We start from the raw sequence: 23,325 nt of genomic DNA, 5'->3' as shown, positions 1-23,325 counted from the left end.
TGAAATTTAGCATTTCCTTCCATTACAGATGTAGGCCATAAATTGCCATGATAATTATTAGGACCAATGCCATATCATGTTATTAAATGTATTAATAAAGAAGAATGCATACAACATAGCAGATTTTTAAATAATTTTATAACTGTATTTCAATATAATTGGTTTCTTTGTAATTTCATGCATCATTTTATACATTAAAAACTGTGAGAAAGTGTATGCTTTGCAGGCTGCCAATGAAATCTCCTCTTTTATCATACCAAAAATGTGAAGAACCCCTAGTCTAGAAGGATTCCAGACAAAGAAAACTCGGAGCAAAGGCAAGAAAATACATGGCCGGCCAAGTATTCCATTTTGCATAAAACTGAGGTAAAGCAAGGAAATGGTGGAAGAGAAAAAAGAAAAGGCTGAACCTGATTGTCAGAACTGGACTTCTTCCAGCAGACTCTGGGGAGCTACTTAATCAGGACTTTTTAAAAAGAGGGAGCAAGAGGCAGAGCCAAAGAGACACAACCAGCTCAGGGTTTTCAAAGAATTCCCTAGCAAAGGTAAGAAGGAAGGCCTGGAATAGAAAGAAACAGAAGGTGAGAGATCAAGCAGGAGACAAGATTTCTAATCCAGGCTTGACTAATAGCCCAAGGCGAAGAAAGAACTGACTATGAAAATGGAACGAATATGAGAGTGCTGTGAAGATTCAGCAGTGACTAAAACAGAAGAATCAAACACGACTCCAAAGTCTGAAGAGAGGGCGACTGGGACAAGAGTCATACTAAGAAAGAATTAAGGATGCCAAGTGGAGCAAGTCTGGGGAAGGAAAGTGCTGAGTTGCCTACAGGATATCCGGGTGAAAACATCCAGCAGTTATTGATCTGCCTGGGACAGTACTGACCTTTAAGACTTACTGTATCTCCTGAATAGCCTATTTGGACTTCATCAAGAGCTTTTCCCAAACAGGGATTTTTATCATGGGGGCCCATGGACTCATGGGGAGTCCCATGAACCCCCCAAATTATTAAAGCAAATTTTATTTGTGTTCATGGACATTTGGGGAGAGGTATGTACTTTCATTACAAACTCAAGGAGCATGAAACTCCCTTCTCCCTCACAAAAATGTTAATACTCTCCATTCATCCTTCTAAACACTCCAAGCAAGGTAAGCCCTCTTGTCTGAAAATTTGGGGAGGGAGCATGAGTCTCAGAACAAACAGAAAATGCCTCAGGAGCAAAGCAGCAGCAGCAGTTACAGTCATGTGTGGATGGTTCTGAGTCAGGAGAAGCTCACTGCACAGTCACCAGATGAGGAAGCCATTTGGAATGTCTTGGTTAAAACTCACTGGAAATGACAGAAGACTTTCTGACTCATCTCTTGAGCCAATTCTTGCCTGAATACCTGTCTCTACAAGAGCAGTCATTAATGCCCCAACCTTAAACAGTAAAAATGGTCATTTTTATAAACCTCATACTGCTCAACTTCCCACTGTCCAAAGAAGCTGAGCTGCACGGGTTGTCCCAGGATGGAAACGAAGCCTCAGCCAAGAAGCTGTGTCTTGCTTTAGTGTTGCCATCTACTGGCTGGTCCTCACTGACTCTCATTCCCAATCTTTTCACTGCCAAAGGAAAGATTTTGCAATTAGGCTGCTTTTTTGATCCAGAGCCTCTCTAGACAGTTCAGGCCACAAGAGGTCAAAAACAAATTTTTTTTTTTTTTTTTTAACAGAAACCTACCAGCTCCAAAAACAAAGTAAGGCAATACTAAATGTCAACAATGTTACTAGGAAGCTTCAGCATTGACTAATAGAGTTTATGGTGAATGCTCCCTAAATGTTTGTTAGCCCCACATAATTAAGACAAAAGATGCCTTTAATGTGTTGTATATGAAGTGATTATGAATAAGCAGGGGATTGTGCCCACAGAGTGGAATAGGGAAATAATAGTATTGAAAATTGTTATTGCTGTTGTTGTTTCATTAAAAGTAATTCTCTTTGCTAGGCTGTGTGTAGAAAGTGGTTTTCATGGTAAGCTTAATAAACATAGTGCCAGGGATTCTGGCTGAATAGCTGACAGTTAGAATTGAATGGGTTCTCACATACCCCATGAAGACAGGAAGCAGGGACCAGGTTCCCCAAGTGAGGATTTTGTCGCTCTTATTGAACTACAATGAAAGGGTCTTGTACACTTACTTCATAAGCCCACGGCACTGGCCAGAACAGCAAAGACTGTCTTTATTTCCGAATGCCATAGTAACTCTTTTCACTATTCTTTCTTTTGTGTGTGTGTGACAGTACTCACTCTGTCACTCAGGCTGGAGTGGCATGATCTTGGCTCATTGCAGCCTCCATCTCCTAGGCTTAGGTGATCCTCCCACCTCAGCCTCCTGACTAGCTGGAACTTACAGGCACATGCCACCACACCCAGTAAAATTTTTTTTTCTTGTGTTTTTTGTAGAGATGGGGTCTCACAGTGTTGTCCAGACTGGTCTCAAACTCCTGGGCTGAAGTGATCTGCCAGCCTCAGCCTTCCAAAGTGCTAGGATTACAGGCATGAGCCATGCCTGGCCTCTCTTCACTCTTCTTGTTTTCACTTCCTCCTTCCCTGGTTTTTTGTTTTTATTACTTTTCTTCCTTTCCTCTTTATGAACCGTATAACCCCACATCTACCTTCTACCTCATCATACTGGCACAAACTAAGAGCTAAAAGGAAAAGAGAGTTGAACTTAACTCTCCTCCTTCATATGCTTTTCCCTTCTTTTCCTTTTTGCTTTTTAATCCAGCAAAGCACCTTATCTTTCACTCACGTTCACATTAAAATTTAGAAGACTGATTGTGTTTGGCCTTCCCGTCCATTATCACCTTCCTATAAAATCAGTTGGTACATATGGGTGATAAACATAAGTCACAACCACCATCTTATGCATCAGCAAGCCCTCAGCAGGTAATACAATTAAAGACTTTTTAGTTGATTAATGAAAGGAGAGGTTGCTAATCCTTTCCTCCTATAACTTAAGGAACAGAAGGAGGAAGAAAGAATATAGTGCCCTTAGATGTCAATTGTCCCTTCTCCCTCCTTTGGAGTCAGGACCCCTCAAAAAAAAAACATTCACTCAAGGAGTTATTGAAGGTTTCAAAGAAGAGAGAGGAGAGGTTTACATTGTAACCTCACAACTGACACCCTGAGAGACCTCCCCCTATGCATTTTCCCCCTGCTTTGCAGTAGTGCATCTAAGGGTCTATTTAATTCTACTAGGCCGGGTTGAGCCTCTTGGCTCCTCTCCCTATCACACCCAGCAATCTCTTCCCCCTGAACCCTATTCTTTCTCCAGGGAAGGAAAAATGAAAGCCCTGCAGGTAATAAGGCCAATCCTACTCCAAGTATCTCCTCAAAGTATTTTCTCTAAATATTTAATACTTTCCCTAAGAATTTTCTTACCAGCTGTTAAGTAGTTGACATTTTTTCAATATTGTTACAATTCCCACCTGTAAAGTTTGACAAATCTATACGATTTTTTTTTTAAAGCTAGATATCTCTTCAGGTGCTGGGGGTCCCACTTCCTTGGAAGTTAATTCCCTGAGGACAGAGACAAAAAACTTATCTTCCTCTCCTCAATATCATTCATTCATCCTTTTAAAATCAAGCAAGACTACAGGGGCTCAACTTTAATAACATAAAACATTATTGCTCCTGGAGATCTGTGCTGGTTTTCAAACTAGAAGTGACATTTAATAAATACTATAAGAAGCACTTTCTCAAGCTTTCCAAGGACAACTATACCTGCTAGACTAGATAGTTGCATTTCACAAAAACTGGCCTTGTTATTAAAAAACATAGTAGGAAAAAAATGCAAATAAGTCATTTTGTCTATATAAATGCTTTACTGTGGAAATGAATGATTCCACATCAACTTAGCCATATATAATTTGGTCAAAAACTTTAACTGGAATGTCCAGACCTTGGCCAAGGTCCCTTTATGGGAGCATAAAATGAGGTCACATTTATTTGTTAATATCCATTAGGAAAACGTCAACTCCCCATTCTGCTTAATTACAGGAATTCCAGGCTCTTGACAAATTCCTCTCCTTACTATTTCTGGAAATCAGGACCCCAATCCAGTTGTCTGCTGCCTCCGCCACTCATCTGCCTCCTGACCACATTCCCTGTACACAGGCTGACAGGCGCTCTGTGGCATACCACGTTTGGCAATTCCTGGACTCAACCTTCCTCCTGCTACTGCTGCCCTCCCCTAAAAGAAGGCAGAAATCCCTCTTTTAATTCTTTGATCACATTGCTCAGCCCATCCACAACTTTTAGCAAAGACTTCTTGGAAAGTTCAGGAAAATAGAAGGGGACATTATGGCATCAATATTGCAAAGCTCTACTATATGTGGTGATTCCCAGAGAACAGCAGTACCTCATGTCCCTTAAAATAGTGAACTTCAAACTGGGATTCTACCGAGATATGGAAATATTTTTCAAAAGATATGAGAATAGAGATCATTTTAAGAAAATCAATTTTTAGGAAATCAATTTCAGATTCCTCAACTTCCATATGAATTCTCTCCTAAGAACCTGTGAAAGTGCTTTTAGTAAACTTTTTCTACCTTCTCCTTTAATAACTGCCTTTCTCTCGCCAAAACATAAACTTACCTCTCACCCATACGTTTACTATAGGGTATTAGGAGGCCATTTTCCATGGGTTTTTTCTGCAGGTCTTCAGAATAAGGCATCAACTGCCCTTAGTTCTGCACTATCTGTACAGGTTTCAGTGGGAAGACAGCTCTGCCATAACCACGTCAGACTTCTAGCCTGCAGAACTGAGAGACAGTACATTTCTGTTGTTTTAAACCATCCAATTTTTGGTATTTTGTTATGGGAGTTCTAGGAAAGCAACACACTTACTGGACGGAATAGGAATGCCTCCCTCCGGAGCAAAGGGAAGGCACGCTTACAAACCGTTATAAAAGACTGGGGGCCGGGCGCGGTGGCTCAAGCCTGTAATTCTAGCACTTCGGGAGGCCGAGGCGGGCGGATCACGAGGTCAGGAGATTAAGACCATCCTGGCTAAACACGGTGAAACCCCGTCTCTACTGAAAATACAAAAAAAATTAGCCGGGCGTGGTGGCAGGGGCCTGTAGTTCCAGCTACTCGTGAGGCTGAGGCAGGAGAATGGCGGAGGCGGGAGGCGGAGCTTGCAGTGAGCCGAGATCACGCCACTGCACTCCAGCCTGGGCGACAGAGTGAGACTCTGTCTCAAAAAAAAAAAAAAAAAAAATTGTGTTTCCAAAGATCAGAATTCTCACATGCATGTGAGCAGACATCCATCTGGGCCCATCCACACTGGCCCTGAGAGAACTGAAGCTTAAGAAATCAAAAATGCAAAAATGATGTTATCCAGCTCCTACTATTACTAGAATAACTGTCTTGTGTCTTCTGTCCGCATTTGTGAAACTATGTCAGGGCAAGTTTTTAGCTAGCAAATAGAGTAAAATTGCAAACCCTTCCCAGTTTTTAACATGGGGTATTATCATAGGGTGTAAAAATATCTGTCCAACAAACAAAAAACATTTAGAAAATTCCTTTAACCGAATCACTGTAAATATTATACCTATTCATTTCATAGAAAATGTATTTCAAATTAAATATAACTTTTTTTTTCTTTGGAGACAGAGTCTCTCACTGTCACCCAGGCTGGAGTGCAGTGGTGTGATCTCAGCTCACTGCAACCTCTGCCACCCAGGTTCAAGCGATTCTCCTTCCTTAGCCTCTTGAGTAGCTGGGATTACAGACGCCCACTACCATGCCCGGCTAATTTTTTGGATTTTTAGTAGAGACCGGTTTTACCATGTTGGCCAGGCTGGTCTTGAACTCCTGACCTCAAGTGATCCACCACCTCAGCCTCTCAAAGTGCTGGGATTATAGGCGTGCGCCTCCGTGCCCAGCCAAATGTAATTTTTTAAGTTTAATATTTATTAAAATGTCATTTGGTCATTAAACTCTTAGAGCTACGGTAACACAAAGAACACTTATATCTATAATATACTGAGTAGTATTTAATAAGGTAAACAATAAGACTTTTAAGCAAAAAATAAATTCATTTTAGGATAAAATTCTTTGGAAGAAGTAGAATGGAGTTCAGGGAGCAAAAGGAATCAAACAATATTTCCAACTGTTACAAAGCGTGTTAAAGTATTTTTAAAGATAGAAAATGGTAGCTATCAAATCTCTATTGTACCAAGATTTCACTGGATACATTTAAAAGACCAAATAACATTTTAAAATGCCAATATTTACAATACATAATAAAATGCTTCTTTTGAGGCTATTTAAACATAATGATTTTAGATATTCTTTTAAAAAATCAATCAGAGTCTCATGGTTTTTCCAAAATTTGTAGGGAGGTATGCAAGTTAACAAGTTTGAAGACTATTTACTGCCTACTGGTTACAGCCCTTTCAGCTCCTGGCCACCCAGGTGGCTGGGGCCAGATCACCTTATTTCAAGCATCAACTAAGCAGACACCATGTTGGTCTTGGTTAACTGCTATATCACTACCCTTAGCACAGTCAATGTTAAATTAATGAATGTTGAATATTAGAAATCATTCACATCTTTCCATCCACTTCTGCTTCAGGGACTGCTCTGACACTGGCCTAGCCTGAAATGACTGACACCAGGATGACCCTGGGGGGTAAAGGGTGTGTCCTACATTGTCGTATCTTGTCACAACAAAAGTGAAATGAGTCTAGACCTAAGCTGGATCAACCAGCTGAGTCATTATAAATCTCAGATCAAATCAGGCATTAGATTTACAAATTTAACTGGATTGTAGAATTACTCTGCAGTTTTTAGGACCAGCAAAAGCAGAATTCACTCTCTACAGACAAACTTAGCAAAAGTCCCAATGACTATCTTCCTTTCCTAGATCAATGTCAAGCGCCATCCTCCGTTTTCTGGCCATTCTCGCCGCACGTCTAAGCAGTCATCTTTCAGAATGCACTCCCATGTCGTTTACTCTTGTGACCCTCTCCTGAGTGATACCATCACTTAGAACCCTAACCCCAGATTCTGACATTAGGGAAGGACTACAGAAGGGGGAACCCATTTGTGTCTCTCCATTTTCTAGTGGTGATATTTTACACATACCCTACGGTTTTAAATTTGAAGTACCCAAGAAACAGACCTTGTTATCAAAAGCAGATTGAAAAAATATGCAGACAAGGCATTAATGAAACCTTACGGATTTACACCATATCAAGAGAAGTCTCCAAAGGCAGAAATGCACATCAAGCCTATTTCTTCTGACTCATTTCCTCTGGAGAAGCAGCTTAGAGTAATTCAGGCAAAAGGCCACGAAATAATTGCATTGGTAACAGGAACCTGGTAGAAAAGTAGAGGAAATTGCTAAGTTAAACTCAACCTACAGGGCTTTCGTGGGGAGTCACATAGCATAATTTTTGTTTCTCAGGAGAAAAAAAAATCTAGTTTTCTTACATTTTTACTCGAAAAAAATAGAGGCTAATTTAATGCTTTTATACAATAATTAGTGCAAATACACTAAAAGTGATCTTTTACATAATAATAAAAAATCACATAGTAAAAATACACTTGAAAAGATTTTAGTTTTGAGTAACTTTTCCTGCCAAATAACCTGCCAAATACATAGAGCAAGCAATGCTTGGCCGCCGTTGGCCAAAGGCCTTGTGTGTTCATGAAGTGGCTAGGACTAATTGTAGTCACCCGATTAGTACCAACACTGACCTTTCCCCCCTATGTATTCCTTCCTCGCTGCCCGAAAAAAAGTAACCGGTTATAAAAACAATCAAAATGAATACTTTCAGATGCTGTTTCCCAAAACTGGGTCAGAGATTACTGGTGTATGTCCTGGATCTCAGAGGCATGGGAAGAAAGGTGGCTAAAGCAGAATCCATGAGAAAGAAATCAGAAACTAAGGTAAGAGAGGATGGGGCTGGGCACAGTGGCTCATGCCTGTAATCCCAGCACTTGGGAGGCCTAGGTGGGCAGATCACCTGAGGTCAGGAGTTCGAGACTAGCCTGGCCAACATGGTGAAACCCCGTCTCTATTAAACATACAAAAATTAGCCAGGCATGGTGGCACGTGCCTGTAATCCCAGCTACTCAGGAGGCTGAGGCACGAGAATTGCTTGAACCAGGAGGCGAAGGTTGCAGTGAGCAGAGATTGTGCTGCTGCACTCCAGCCTGGGCGATGGAGAAGAAAAAGGTAAGAGAGGATGGGAGGGAGAGAAGGAAGGAAGTGAGAGAGGAAAAGAAAGAAAGAGGGAGGAAGAGAGATAGAGGGAGAGGGAGAGGAAAAAATGTGGAGGAAAATAATCAACAGTAATTAAGAGAGAAAATTAACCATGAGGAAGGAATAAGGGAAAGTCATAATATTTACCAAAAAAAAAAAAAAATCCTGTGGTCAGGGAGAAAATGACTGCTTTATTTCAAATTCAGGGTTAAACTTAAGAGGCAGAAATCCTTATAAATTCATATACATTTCTTTTAAAACTCCCCAGTGTCTGGAAGATGCTAAGGAACTAACTCAATATGTTAAGAACTAGTAAAAATAAATAAAGGCCAGGCACGGTGACTCATGCCTGTAATCCCAGCACTTTGGGAGGCTGAGGCAAGGGGATCATGAGGTCAAGAGATGGAGACCATCCTGGCCAACACAGTGAAACCCCAACTCTACTAAAAATACAAAAATTAGCTGGGCGTGGTGGCGCGTGCCTGTAGTCCCAGCTATTCAGGAGGCTGAGGCAGGAGAATCACTTGAACCCTGGAGGCGGAGATTGTGGTGAGCTGAGATCGTGCCATTGCACTCCAGCCTGGGCAACAAGAGCGAGCAAAACTCCATCCCCAAAAATAAATAAATAAATAAAATAAAGAAAAGCAAAAGAATCAAAGACTTATCCATCCATTCCATATGAACTGTACTTCAAGGTACTAAATAGTTGGAGGTGAATTTCTCTTTGTAGATGTATTCTGGCTAATAATGAGAAAAGGAATAACAATTAGAATATTACCATTTTGTAACCTCTAATGATATAATCTATCTAGGCAATGGCAGTTATTAGCTGCTTCCTAATAAAATAAACAACACCACTACACAAAGAGAAGCTGAATCTGATTAAACATCTTGCTCTAACTTCCAATATAAAGGGGGAAAAAAGGATGAAAAACAAGTGATAGTTCAAGGATACTGTCATCAAAATCCTGATGTAAAAACCTTACAGGAGAAATAAACTAAACATTCCCAACAAAAGGCAGAGATTGTTGTTCTTTTTAATCTGTCTTATCTCTTTAGTTCTGTCTGTAGACACTTCAAATGCAGATATAAATAAGTAAGTTACAAATGAGAACATGGAAAACACACACACACACCACAAACAGTAAGCATAAGAAATCTGGAAGGGCCATAAAAACATTGGGCAAAATGGACTTTGGAGTAAGCAGTAGCAGTGGAGATAAAGCAGGAAACTTCATAATGATAAAATGGTGAATACAAGAGAAATAAAAACTATAAATGTATATGGGCCTAATGACAGGGCTCCAAAATACAGGATGGAAAAACTGACAGAAATAAAGGAAGAAAATCACAAATCCACAAGCAGTGTTGGAGATTTTAAAACACCTCGCTCGGTAATTGATAGAGTAACCAAAGGAAAAAAAAGAAATCATAATATAGGAGAACTAAAATGATGCTATCAACCAACCATAAAAATTTGGGAACAAAAAACCACAAAGACTCTAAAATAGAAAGAGTGGGTAGGTTGGTTAGGCATTTATCTGCCTCCTCTTCTAAACCAGTTCTCTTTCAAACATAATAACTAGGTACAGGTTTGCCACAGAATTGAAGAGAAAGAAAAGAACAGCAAAGGTGCCGAATTTAAGGAAAGAGCGGTCCATCTTTTATTTATATAGCCTTCAAATTCCAGAAAGTTTCCAAAGCCTTTTTTACACACATGATCTCGTTCCATCCTAACAGTATCCTTTGAAAAGGCAGCCCACATTTCCTTAGCCCCATTTTACAGACAAGGAAGTTGAGCCCAGAGGCTGATTTGCCAAACAAACAAAATCGCGAGTCTGCTTCTAGATCAAAAGGGTGGACATATTTTAAAGATCACCTGAAGGAATTCCCTGGGAATGTAGTGAAGTACCAATTATTTTCTTTCTAGAAAGTACCTTTTCTGCTGGACACAGTGGCTCACACCTGTATTCCCACTTGGTAAGCTAAAGAGGGAGGATCACTTGAGCCCAGGATTTCGAGACCAGCCAGAGCAACATAGTGCGAACCCATCTCTAAAATATTTTTTTAAAATCAGCCAGGCATGGTCCTAGCTACTCGGGAGGCTGAGGCAAGAGGATCATTGAGCCTAGGAGTTCAAAGCTGCAGAGAGCTATGATCATGCCACTGTACTCCAGCCTGGGCGACAGACCTTGCCTTTTCAAAAAAAAAAAAAGAAAGAAAGAAAAGAAAAGTATTTGGACTTATTTCTCCCAATATGTCCAAATATCCAAAGCAATTATATCAAGGGTATTGGCTCCTTGGTTAAGAACTGGGCTTTATTTTCACACACTCCCTGAAATGACACAGCCAGAGATCAGGTAGGACCCAGAGAGAACAAAGTTACAAACCCTGTGTCCAAACAGCATCCTAAAATGAAATACTCCTGGATGGAACCCTTGGAAAACTCAGTGTTGACCATACTCCCAGTTACCCATAAAAACTTATCAAGTTGTGGTTTAGAAACAGATTCAAAGAAAGCAGTCTGCAGAAAATATGCAGATTTACTCTTTTCATTAGCAAAACACAGACTTTACAGATCTCATTACTATATTTAGAGAATAAATCTTAGAGTAAAATGACTTTGTTTCTTGGCTTGAACCAAATTATGTGGAGTTTTTTCATAATTAGAAAACTTTATTGAAGAGCTTAAGAACTAATTTAAGTATCAATATTCAATCTTCAAAAACTCCTCCAGTACAGTCTATGACAGCTGCACAGTAATTTATAAATATATATTGTCTTAGATTTTCTTAATATTCACATCTGCCTTCTGTTCTTTGAAATTCTTTTTGTGTTTATGTTTAAAAATAGATATACAATTCAAATATGTTCTAGGTGACGAATGGTTATTTAAATCACATATATATACTTTACTTACACCTCTCTCGGGGTTCCACTGAAGTATATATTCTCCTAGGTATTTGGTGGACTGTGTCATTAAGGCTAATGGTGGTTTAATCTAAGAGGAAAAAATACATGCATACCAAGGAATATTTTTCAGTTTCTTGGCAAAACACAGTAGAGAGGAAAAGTGATTTGACTTTTTAGCTCCAATTGCTTTCAATATCTTAGGTAAGGTCAATGTTGTAAAATCTGCTGAGATTTTTTTATAGAACCTGAGTGAAAAAAATGCAGAGGTAAATCACTACTTTCTATTTAAAGCAAACTAGCTTTTTACAAAGCTTATGACCATTTTTAAAGAAAAAGAAAGGAGGCCAGGTGCAGTGGTGCATGCTTATAAACCCAGTGCTTTGGGAGGCTGAGGCGGGAGGCTCATGTGAGTCCAGGAGTTTGAGACCAGCCTGAGCAACATAGTGAAACCCAGGTGTGATGGCTCATGCCTGTAATCCCACCTACTCGGGACGCTGATGTGGGAGGATCACTTGAGCCCAGGAGGTTGAGGCTGCAGTGAGTTGTGATTGTGCCACTGTACTCCAGCCTGGACAACAGACAAGACCCTGTCTCAAAAAAAAAAAAAAAAAAAAAAGTTAAAACACATGTTCTTCCCAGAAAATAAAAAATAGGCCAGTAGTTTCTTGGTTCTTCTTTTTTTTTTTTTTTTTGAGACAGGTCTCGTTCTTTCACCCAGGCTGGAGTGCAGTTGCACAGTCTCAGCTCACCGCATCCTCCGCCTCCCAGGTTCAAGCGATTCTCCTGCCTCAGCCTCCAGAGTAACTGGGATTACAGTCACCCACCACTACACCTGGCCAATTTTTGTATTTTTAGTAGAGACGGGGTTTCACCATGTTGGCCAGGCTGATCTCGAACTCCTGACCTCAAAAGTGATCCACGCGATTCAGCCTCCCAAAGTACTGGGATTACAGGCGTGCGCCACCGTGCCTGGCTGGTTCTTTTCTTCTGCCAGGCAGTCCACCCTAGGGGGGCAGGCTTCCTACATGGACTCTGAGGGGCTCTCTGGTCTCTGCTGATGCTGCTGGCATACCTGCTGTGGACACCCAGTAAAACAGTGGCTCCATACAATCATGAGAAAAAAGACGAATGTGACCATTACATTTCACACAGGCTTTGAAGGAACCATCAAACCAGTAACAACTCAATTACTCTTTGTGGCTTCTCTTTATTTTGAATCAATAATCTAGAAGTGAAGGTCTCCACAGCCTATTATGCCTTCACTGATCCACCTACTTCCCATGAACACCTGCCGAAGGAAAGGGATAAGGCAGCATGTGCTAAGATGCAGTGCTGCTTCTAAACATAATTTGTGGGGGGCAGGCATGAAACCCAAGTTCACAAGTGCTTAAGTACTGAGGTGATTACTCAACTATGAAGAGGTCTTTCAAGTGCACAGTTGATTTTTAGCAAGTACAGGGTATGAAGATCTTCATTTGATTTTATAAAAGTAGGCTATGTTGCATGAGTATCTAAAAGTGGCTAAAAAACCGACTGCATGCTTTTAACCCTAAAAATAACCAAGGAGTAGAGCCAAACATGTACATTTCAGCAGAAAAGTGATAAACGGAAAGCCAAGCGGATAATATGCTGAAGAATAAAGAAAGCCCACACGATGGCTTATGCTGACTTTACAACAGAGTGAAACATTCAAACATTAAAGAAGTCAAAACAAATGCAGTTAGGTGTGTACAAGAACCCATGGCTATTAAAGCTGCCATGAGGATTTTCTGAACTGTTAAAACCTATGTCATGCTACCAATCTAACTCACCTTCAGTTTCAATAACTGATAGAAATTTCTTACCAAGACCCTAATTTTGGGATCAAAAATGTTAATTTGTAGATCAGAATCATAAAACTACTAACTCCATATTCATTTGCTAATTTATGAGACAGAAAACATACAGTCCTTAATTCTAAAAAGGCCAGTTAATATCTCATCCCTATTACTCTTTCAAGAAGGATGGAAACAGAGAGGGTGTTTGGAATTGCAGTAGAACACAACGTTTAGAACAACAGAAAAACATATGGGAAAAAAAAGCCCAATAAATATTCAATCTACAAGAAATATAGGAAAATAGGGGAAAATACCGAAACTACTTTGCTGTACCATGGAGACACATGGTAGCCCATGACCACTTCCTAGATTACTCTTTGGAGACTTAATTCAATTGGCCTTAATTGCCTATAAAGTGTGCAACACAGGGAGGATTTGTCTTTAATTTAGTTCTGAAAGAGGCATGAGTGGATGTAAACTCTATACACAGACCACTGTAGATCATTAGGGCAATTAAGAACAGTTTCTAGTCTTGAAATCCCTCCACACAAATCACCTGCTAACCTTTGGATCCAGGTTTCAGACTTGCAAACACTTTGGGGTTCTTAAGGGCAAGTGAGAGCTCATTGAGGAAGGAAATAAAGTGGGAGTCTCTCTCAGATTTCTTTGACTCAAAAATGACAACAATGGTAAAGTGAGGTTCCGGGCGGGTTAGGAAGTAGGTACTCTGAACTTTGTCGTCATAGAAGTGGACCACTTTTTCCAAGCTGTTCAGATCAGATGTGCGGTCCGTCATGATCATGATGACATTGGGCCAGTGCATGACTGGCCTGTCGCTGGGCAGAGACACTACAGCTGGATACTGGTCCACACCCTTAGGGGCCTCTCTGTAGGAATGGGGGTGGTGATAACCATGACCCTGAAAACTCTCAGAACCTCTGTTGTCAAAAATTAAGGACACATTGGCAGCATCATATTTTCTGATGAAGCTGGAAATCTTTCCAAAAAAGTCTGGGTTAGCTTTTGCTGTCAACGTTTTCATTTCTGAAGCAGTCGTTTGTCGGCTCAGAGCCTCATGAAAGTAAAAGCTAAACTTGGCAAGAAGCATGTTTTTGAGTTTCATCAGCCAAAGGAAAAGGTGTGGAGGCTGCACGGCCTTCTGAGACTGCCCTCCAAACAGATGTTTCTTGGTCTCCCGCTGTTTCTCAAAGATCTGGCCCCAGGTCTGCAGTTTGGTGTGCGCACTGTGTAAATTAACCAGAGACGGGAGGAACTTCCACTCTGAGACCTGGGCCTGGGCTTTCAGGAGATGACACAGGACATCAACTTCCAGCTGGAAACTGCTTTCCAAAGGACTGAGGATTGGGTGGTGAAATCTAAAGGGGAGAGGGAAATTAACAGAGATAAGTGGAAATGTTACTTCACTTGCCACACTGACACTTTTCTAACCACGAAGCAACAATATGGCCAAACAAATAGTATTACGCTTCAGGACAGAGGAAGAAAAGATGGAAGAACTACATGTTGATTTATTTTAAAATTCTGATATAATTTCACCATTTCAAAATTATGTCAACATCATATTCTCCTGTGGAAATAGCCTGAGAGTAGTGGCCACTTTCCTTTCAACAACAGAAATACCGAATTAGCTACAATTCATTTTTGTTTGTTTGTTTGTTTATTTATTTATTTATTTATTTCAGACTGGGTCTTGCTCTGTCACCCAGGCTGGAGTGCAGTTGTGCAATCATGGCTCACTGCAGCTCAATTCCTGGGCTCAAGTGAGCCTCTCGCCTTAGCATCCCAAGAAGCTGAGAACATAGGCACACACTCCATTTTCTGCAGAGACAAGGTCTCCCTATGTTGCCCAGGCTGGTTTCAAACTCTAAGTGATCTTCCTGCCTTGGCCTCCCAAAGTGCTGGGATTACAGGTGTGGGCCACCATGCCTGGCCTATTAGCTATAATTCTTTCTGAGTGTATTTTATTTATTCTGGGAACTGTATGACTAAAACAATGATTGAAACAAGGCATGCTCTTTTCAGAGTGTGGTCCTAAAGAGGCGGAGGTAAAACAAAAAAAGTCACTAAAACATCTGTTGAATGTGTAGATGACATATATAAACTCATTTAATGTTCACAGTAATGCTATGAGGTATTAAGCCTATCTTGCAGACGAGAGTACATACTATAAGCTTATATGGAAAACATAGTAGATAAAAAAATGTTTATTAAAGAAACAGAGCATTTATCAGACAGCCCTTATTCAATACTGGTCCCCAAATTCCCTTCATATTTAATTATAGTTAAAAACAAAATGGTGGCCAGCCTGGCCAACATGGTGAAACCCCATCCTTACTAAAAATACAAAAATTAGCCGGGCATGGTGGCGTGTGCCTGTAAACCCAGCTACTCTGGAGGCTGAGGCAGGAGAACTGCTTGAACCTGGGAGGGGGCGAGGTTGCAGTGAGCTGAGATCGTGCCATTAAACTCCAGCCTGGGCGACAGAGCAAGACTCTGCCTCAAACAAACAAACAAACAAACAAATGGTGACCCAATAAGAAATAGCTAACACTTCAACCACTTTCCATTTATCTTAGGATAAAACCCCAAATCCGTAAAAAGGCCTAGAAGGCACTGAATAATGTAGTCCCTTCCCAGTTTGAGCCACATTCCTATTCTTCTCACTTTCTCCAGACATTCAATAAATAACTGAAAATGCAATTATAATACAAGGAGCACAAGACAGTAGTGCAATTTTACTTCCACTTGTCCTAGACAAAATGTATAAAAGTTTTTGACGCTGGGCACAGTGGCTTATTCCTATAAACCCAACACTTTGGGAGGCAGAGACAGGTGGATTGCTTGAGCCCAGGAGTTCATGAGACAGCCTGGGCAACATGGAAAAACTCCATCTCTACAAAACATTCAAAAATTAGTCAAGTGTGGTGGTGTGCACCTATGGCCCCAGCTACTCAAATCAGAAGGCTGAGGTGGGAAGATCACCTGAGCCCACCAAGGTTGAGGCTAGTGGGCTGTGATTGCACTACTGTGCTTCACAGAGTGAGACCCTGTCTCCAAAAAAAAAAAAAGTTTTTGACTATGATCTATTGTAAAAAATACACTTTATATTGTGACCAAGTACCTGCACACATAAATATTTTATTTCAATACTTTCTTACTATGTACAATGTACTCTGCTAAATTTCTGCTTGAGTCATAACGTTCTAGAGACAAAGGAGTGAATGGACATTACTTCCACTATTGATATTTTCTAATATATATAAAATACATATTTATTTTCTACTTGATATTTTCTAATATATATTAAATATATATTTATTTTCTACTATATATATTAAATCAGATTACTAACTCACTAAGTTAACTTTATAACCCATAGATTACTACCTGCTGTTTGTAAAACACTGTTCTACTTCACATGAAATAGTAATGTTTAAAGGGAAAAGAACATGATGTGGGACATCCTCTCTTCTAGGCACAGGGAAAAAAGGGCAAGTTCAGGGACCCTAGACAAGTGAGAACATGACCCATTTTCATCAATACTGTACTTCTTCCTGATTCTTCAGGTCTCCTCGTCAGTCACTTCCCTAGAAAAGCTTTCTCTGTCCACTTCCAGATGAGGTCAGTTTCCCCAGTTATATCCTCTCATTTCCTAATACCTCTCTCCCACTTTAGTAGTTTGACCATATCATTTCTCAGGAAAACAGACATACAGCCACCCTAGTTTTAAGCTCCTCCCCAAGCGGAAATAATACCTGCCTCCTCTATTCGCTCCTTTGTCTCTAGAACATTATGACTCAAGCAGAAATTCAGTCAATGTGGTGACCAACTATGTAAAGATATGAATCCAAGTCTGCCTCATTGATTCTGCCTGCTGGTTATGGGCTGAACGAAGTTCTATAACAGTAGACCAGAATGGCAGGGAGAGTCCTTTCTGTACAGACCACACAGAGCTTTCTTGCTCAGTTTCTCTTCTGAGAAGCACCTAGTGGCTGCCAGGCCTGATACATGCTCCTTCTCCAGAAGCCTACATCAAGCGCTTACACTCTTCCTAAAGATCCACAGCACCTGCAGAGGCTGCGGAAATCACCTCAGCAAGTGATCCCACTGTAAAGGCAGGGGAAGTACTTGTATTTATTGAGCATATTATATGTTCCAGGCACTATGGTAGATGATCTACAGGCCTGAGTGCATTTGATCACTTCATTGTTAATGAGACGGACGCTTCTCACACAGCTCTCTTTTGGCTGCTGGTGAAAAAGAAAATGCTGGTTATCAACAAAACAATTAGAAAAAAAATCACAAGTATATCTAGGATTTTTTTTTAAATCTACTTAAATACTAATTAAAAGGATTATGGTTAAGAGAGTCCATACTAGGTTGGACATTGTAAGAGAGAAACCGATTATCATGTGAAATGTCGTTATTCATGTGAAAAACACACACTGTTTTTCATCTATTATCTGCATTTTACATCAACATTCTTCCAGCTGAGGAAGCTAAAACATTGGTGAGATTAAGTCTAATAATATACACAATCCATGGAATACTATGCAGCCATAAAAAGGAACAAGATCATGTCCTTTGCAGGGACATGGATGAAGCTGTAAGCCATTATCCTCAGCAAACTAACATTAGTAGGAACAGAAAACTAAACATTGCATGTTCTCACTTTGCAGGGACAAGGATGAAGCTGTAAGCCATTATCCTCAGCAAACTAACTTAGGAACAGAAAACTAAACACTGCATGTGCTCACTTATAAGTAGGAGCTGAACAATGAGAACACGTGGACACAGGGAGGGGGAGAACACATGGACACAGGGAGGGGAACAACACACACTAGGGCCTGTTGGGGCCTGTTGGAGATGCCGCGCAGAGCATTAGGGAAAAGAGTTAATGCATGCTGGGCTTAATACCTCGGTGATGGGTTAACAGGTGCAGCAAACCACCACGGCACATGTTTACCTATGTAACAAACCTGCACATTCTGCACATGTACCCCAGAACTTAAAAAAATTAAAGTAAAAAATATATAAATACACAAAAAATCAGAAAGATAAACCAGATCTCAAATCTTCTAGCTTACGTGTTTAATTAATTTGGACTTTCCAAACATTATATATTTTAGAATGAACACTAAGGAAGTTCAGGCTAGGAGCAGTTGCTCGTACCTGTAATCTTAGCACTTTGGGAGGCCAAAGCAGGAGGATCATCAGGAGCCCAGGAGTTCAAAACCAGCCTGGGCAACACAGTGAGACCCCTGTCTCTACAAAAACTTAAAGTATAAAAAAATTTGCCAGGCCTGGTGGAGTGTGCCTGTAGGCCTAGATACATGGGAGGATTGCTTGAGCCTGGGAGGTTGAGGCTGCAGTGAGTCATGATCACACCACTGCACTCCAGCATGGATAGCAGAGTGAGACCCTGACTTAAAAAAAAAAAAAAAAAAAAAACTCACTTCAGCAGCATATATATTTAAATTGGAATGATACAGAGAAGATTAGCATGTCCCCTATACAAGGATAACACTTTTTTAAAAAATCTACTTAAATACTATATATTTTAAAAAACGTTTTAAATGCACACATGCAAAACCCTGTTATAGAATAAGTCTCAAAATCTTTGAATTGTAAGAAAGCCTCCTATCACCTTAGCTTTCAGGCCCCTTGACACTTATAAGCATTAAATATCACAATCTTCTATAATCATGGCTATTAGGAAAATTTGCCCAGGAACTAGCAACATAGTAAGACTGTTAATCACAGGATTAATGACATGAAATTAGAGAAAATTCTAGTACAAATAACACTATTGTTATCTTTCTACTGCTTTCAGCTGAAAGTCATCATTTATGTCCAATGCTCTCCTTAAGAGGACATAAATTCCCTGTCCAAACCTTCAGAAAGAACTCCGAACAAGCTCTTCCATAACATACACTAAAAGTGCTTAAGTGCTCAACATTTATTAAAGATAAATGTGAATGTTGAAGCTATTTTTCAACCTCAAGAAGAGCTAAAAATTCATGTTAATGTTAGTCTGCCAAGACTTAGAGATTAGCATTATGATGTATCATTTCCCTATTTCCACTCTGCCATGTGCCTCATAGCTATTCACAACTCGTATTATAGGAGGCTCTGTTAAATGGTTGTAATCCAAAAATATCCACCTAAGCTACGGCAGCAAGCTTGAAAGAGTCTGAATAGTCTTAATACAGAATAAATTAACAACTATTTGCAGAGAACATCTGCTCTAAGGAAGGAAAAAGGGAAGGAAAGAAGGAAGGAAGGAAGGAAGGAAGGAAGGAAGGAAGGAAGGAAGGAAGGAAAAAGGGAAGGAAGCAAGGAAAAAGGGAGGGAAAGAAGGAAGGGAGGGAGGGAAAAGGGAAGGAAGGAAGGAAGAAGGAAGGAAAAAGGGAAGGAAGGGAGGGAGGGAGGGAGGGAGAGAAAAGGGAAGAAAGGAAAAAGGGAAGGCAGGAAGGAAGGAGGGAAAAAGGGAAGGAAGGAGGGAAAAAGGGAAGGAAGGAAGGAAAAAGGGAAGGAAGGGAGCAACAAAGGAACGAAGGAAGGAAGGAAGGCAGGCAGGCAGGCAGGCTCGCTCCATAGAATAGAGGAAAATATAAAATGAATAGATTTGTGTTAATATTCTAATGCAACACAAAACTCCACTTTAGAAACACTGCCTTTCTCCTTTGCAAATTTGCACCATGGAGTTCTTTCCAAAAGGTGTATGTTCTTATTTGTTTATTTATTTATCTATTTATAGGCAGGGTCTCACTGCACAGCTCAATGCAGCCTGAACCTTCCAGGTTCAAGGGATCCTTCCACCTCAGCCCACTTAGCAGCTGGGACTACAGGCACACACCACCACACCCAGCTAATTTTTAAATTTTTTGTAGAGACAGGGTCTTGCTATGTTTGCCAGGGTGGTCTTGAACTCCTAACCTCAAGCAATCATCTTGCTTTAGCCTCCCGAAGTTCTGGGATTACAGGTGCGAGCCACCACCACATCGGGCCAAAATGATAAATTTTTTTTCACATGTGCAGAACGTGCAGCTTTGTTACATAGGCATATGTGTACCACAGTGATTTGCTGCACCCAAAATGATAAATTTTATGTTATGTATATTTTACCATGACAAAACAAAATCTGTAACATCTTTTCATTTAAAACAACTTGTTTACTAACTCTTAAATACCAATACACTGAAGATATAAAAAATTACCCAGAGATTTGCCCCACTGGACCTTCCATGGCAGAAGGAGGTATTTATAATGAATACAAAGTAGAAACTAATACATTTATTATGAATAAAATAACATTTCAGAGGACGGAACAATTCCTTTTGGTCAAAAGATTGTGGAAGCCATAGAGGAGATGGCATTTGAATTGAGCCATGATGCTTAAAATAGCTAAGAGGTGGAAACAACTCCAATGCCCATTGACGAATGGATAAAGAAAATGGGGTACATACATACAAATGGAACATTGCTCAGCCTTAAAAAGAAGTAAATCCTGTCACATGCTACAACATGGGTGAATCTCAAGGACATTATGGTAACTGAAATAAGCCAGTCACAAAAAGACAAATACTGTATGATTCTACTTATATGTGGTATCCAGGGTAGTCAAACTCATGGAAACAGAAAACAGAACAGTAGTTGCCCAGGGCTGGGAGTGGGGGAAATGTCACTCAATGAGTACAGGGTTTCAGTGAGGCGAGATGAAAATCTTCTAAAGATCTACTACAAAAGACTGTGAATATACTTAACACTACCGAACTGGATACATAACAAAAGTTAAAATCGTAAATTTGCTGGGGGCAGTGGCTATGCCTGTAATCCCAGCACTTTGGGAGGCTAAGATGGGCGGGCCCCTTGAGCTCACGCGTTCAAGACCAGCCTGGGCAACACGGCAAAACCCCATCTCTACAAAAATACAAAAATTAGCTAGGTGTGGTGATATGCACCTGTAATCCCAGCTACTCGGGAGGCTGAGGCAGGAGAATTGCTTGAGCTCAGGAGGTGGAGGTTGCAGTGAGCTGGGATCAGGCCACTGCATTCTAGCCAAGGTGATAGAGCCAACTCTGGTCTCAAAAAAAAAAAAAAAAAAGAGAGAGATGGTAAATTTGATATTACGTACTTTTTTTAACAAAATAAAAAAGCAGGGGGAAAGAGTAGGCAGGATTTTGCCATACGAAGATGGGGGCTTGATTTTCCAGCCTGTCTTCTCTCATTCATGATTCCTCACCCTCTGTTTTGTAACTTTGCAGCTCCTTTCCTACCCATGGAATATGGACTGGGCCAAGTAACTTGCTTTGGCCAAAGAGATGGTAACAGATTGGATGCAAGCAAAGGCTTAAAACGAGCTTAGCTAGGTCATACTTTTGCACTTTGGACATTGCTACTGGGTAGCCACTTCCCCTCCAACCTTGGGCTCAGAATGAACACGTGTGGAGCAGACCTAAACCCAAAGCTCACAGTAAAAAGTCAACCCCAGTGAGACAAACAGTGTTAAGCAGAGCTACCTGCTTGAACCCTGCTCAGGTCAGCCAGCCCTAGTAGGCCTGCAAACACACAAGTGTAAATTTGGAAGTCTGCTATGCAGACTTATTGCGGCAATAGCAAACTGATACATGATAGAACAATAAAATGACATTCTGAGCATAAAAATAACAGGAGCCTAAGCAGAGAGGTAGGAAATGGCAAATCCTTATGAGGAACATATTGAGCATTAGACTATGGGGTTGTTTTTGGACTTCTGCTTAAAATCCTCAATGACTGGACTTCTGCTTAAAATCCTCAATTATTTCTCTTTGATTCTCTTTGATTCTCTCTCTCTCTCTCTCTCACTCACTCACTCTGTTGCCCAGGCTGGAGTGCAGTGGTGCAATCTCAGCTCAATGCAGCCTCCACCTACTGGGTTCAGGTGATACTCCTGCCTCAGCCTCCCAAGTACCTGGGATTACAGGCACACACCACCAAACATGTCTGATTTCTGTATTTTTAGTAGAGATGGAGTTTCGCCATGTTGTCCAGGCTGGTCTCAAACTCCTGACCTCAAGTGATCCGCCCGTCTTGGCCTCCCAAAGTGCTGGGATTACACGCATTAGACACTGCACCTGGCCCTTTTAAGTTTCTTTCTTTGTACTAAGAATTTGGCTGCAATGTAAAGCATTTGATGGGAGGTAGCAGATGAATTTGAAAAGATAGGCTGGGGCACTATCACGGAAGACCTTGCCTGAGTCGTCACTATTAAAATCTAAGCATGTCAAATGCCTAGGAGAGAGTGCATTCCACAGAAATTGCACTACTACTAGTTTTGCTTGTGAAATTTTCATTGAGCAATAATTAACCTTGTTAACTATACACATGCAACTAACAAAATGTCTTATTAACAGCCTTATCATCAAAAATCTTTTTTTGACAAAAAGTGGGCATAAGGGCTAAATAAATTGTAGTTCTGCCTTTTGTGAGAAATTTGTGAATTAAAGCATTCAGATCAAGAAAGTGTGCTTCCTAAAATGCAAACAAATATATATAGATCAATTTTTTAATGTTATTTAAATTCTAGCTATAAAATTATTATTTAACAATTAAAATCATGGAATGGTTTATTATTGCCATACCGTAGAGATTTTTTTTAATGGTCTAGAATGGCTAAGTGATGGCTTTCTTCTTTCTTTAAAAGTATTATTTCTTAATATTATAGTTTTGATTTAGGAGAGTAAATATTAATATGCATTTACAATCTATCTTGCAAATTTGTTTTAACCATGAAACAGAAAAATTAGCCAGAATTTTCTTTTATACCCACAAAACAATAAACAAATGTGTAAAAAATCCTGCAGAATCAGAAAATGTTCCATTGGTGCTTCTTTGGAAAACAAAAACAAAAACAAAAACCCAAGTTCTATTGCTCCTCAAAAGTACTCAAGGAATAGCAGATACTGTGACCCTATACAAGCTAAGTTAATGTTTCTTCTGCTAAATGGCACACAATTAAACTTATATAATAATTATAATATTAACATAGTCCAATTTGTTAATAATTCAATTTGAAATGCAGAATCACAAATGACTGTGATTCCTAAACAAGAACTTACATATGCTTAATAATGTTATCAACTGGCCAGGTGCTGTGGCTCACACCTATAATCCCAGCACTTTGGGATGCTAAGCGGGGTTGATCACCTGAGGTCAGGGGTTCAAGACCAGCCTGGCCAACATGGTAAAACCTGGTCTCTACTAAAAATACAAAAATTAACTGGGCGTGGTGGCAGGCACATGTAATTCCAGCTACTTTGGAGGCTGAGGCAGGAG

General features: G+C 40.2%; 1 protein-coding gene and 1 non-coding gene across 5 annotated transcripts in view; one reads left to right on the top strand and one right to left on the bottom strand.

The window, feature by feature from the left end:
* Positions 1-6,019: 6,019 nt before the first annotated feature.
* KICS2 (KICSTOR subunit 2) overlaps positions 6,020-23,325 on the bottom strand; it is a 30,096-nt gene continuing 12,790 nt past the window's right edge. For 2 of the 4 annotated variants that reach the window (XM_055249735.2, XM_063621305.1), the window contains exons 3-4: positions 13,552-14,363; positions 6,020-7,368 (exon numbers count right to left, since the gene is read on the bottom strand). In XM_055249735.2, the coding sequence (XP_055105710.1) occupies positions 7,295-7,368; positions 13,552-14,363 (886 nt within the window). In that variant the 3' untranslated portion in view covers positions 6,020-7,294. The other 2 variants (XM_063621304.1, XM_055249737.2) reach the window with 2 other exon arrangements.
* On the top strand, positions 18,461-18,563 carry LOC129467107 (U6 spliceosomal RNA). Its single transcript, XR_008652256.1, has one exon. It is a non-coding gene; the product is annotated as a U6 spliceosomal RNA (small nuclear RNA).

Source organism: Symphalangus syndactylus, chromosome 17, assembly GCF_028878055.3.
Source record: "Symphalangus syndactylus isolate Jambi chromosome 17, NHGRI_mSymSyn1-v2.1_pri, whole genome shotgun sequence".
Taxonomy (NCBI): domain Eukaryota; kingdom Metazoa; phylum Chordata; class Mammalia; order Primates; family Hylobatidae; genus Symphalangus; species Symphalangus syndactylus.
This window is presented reverse-complemented; position numbering and strand designations above follow the sequence as displayed.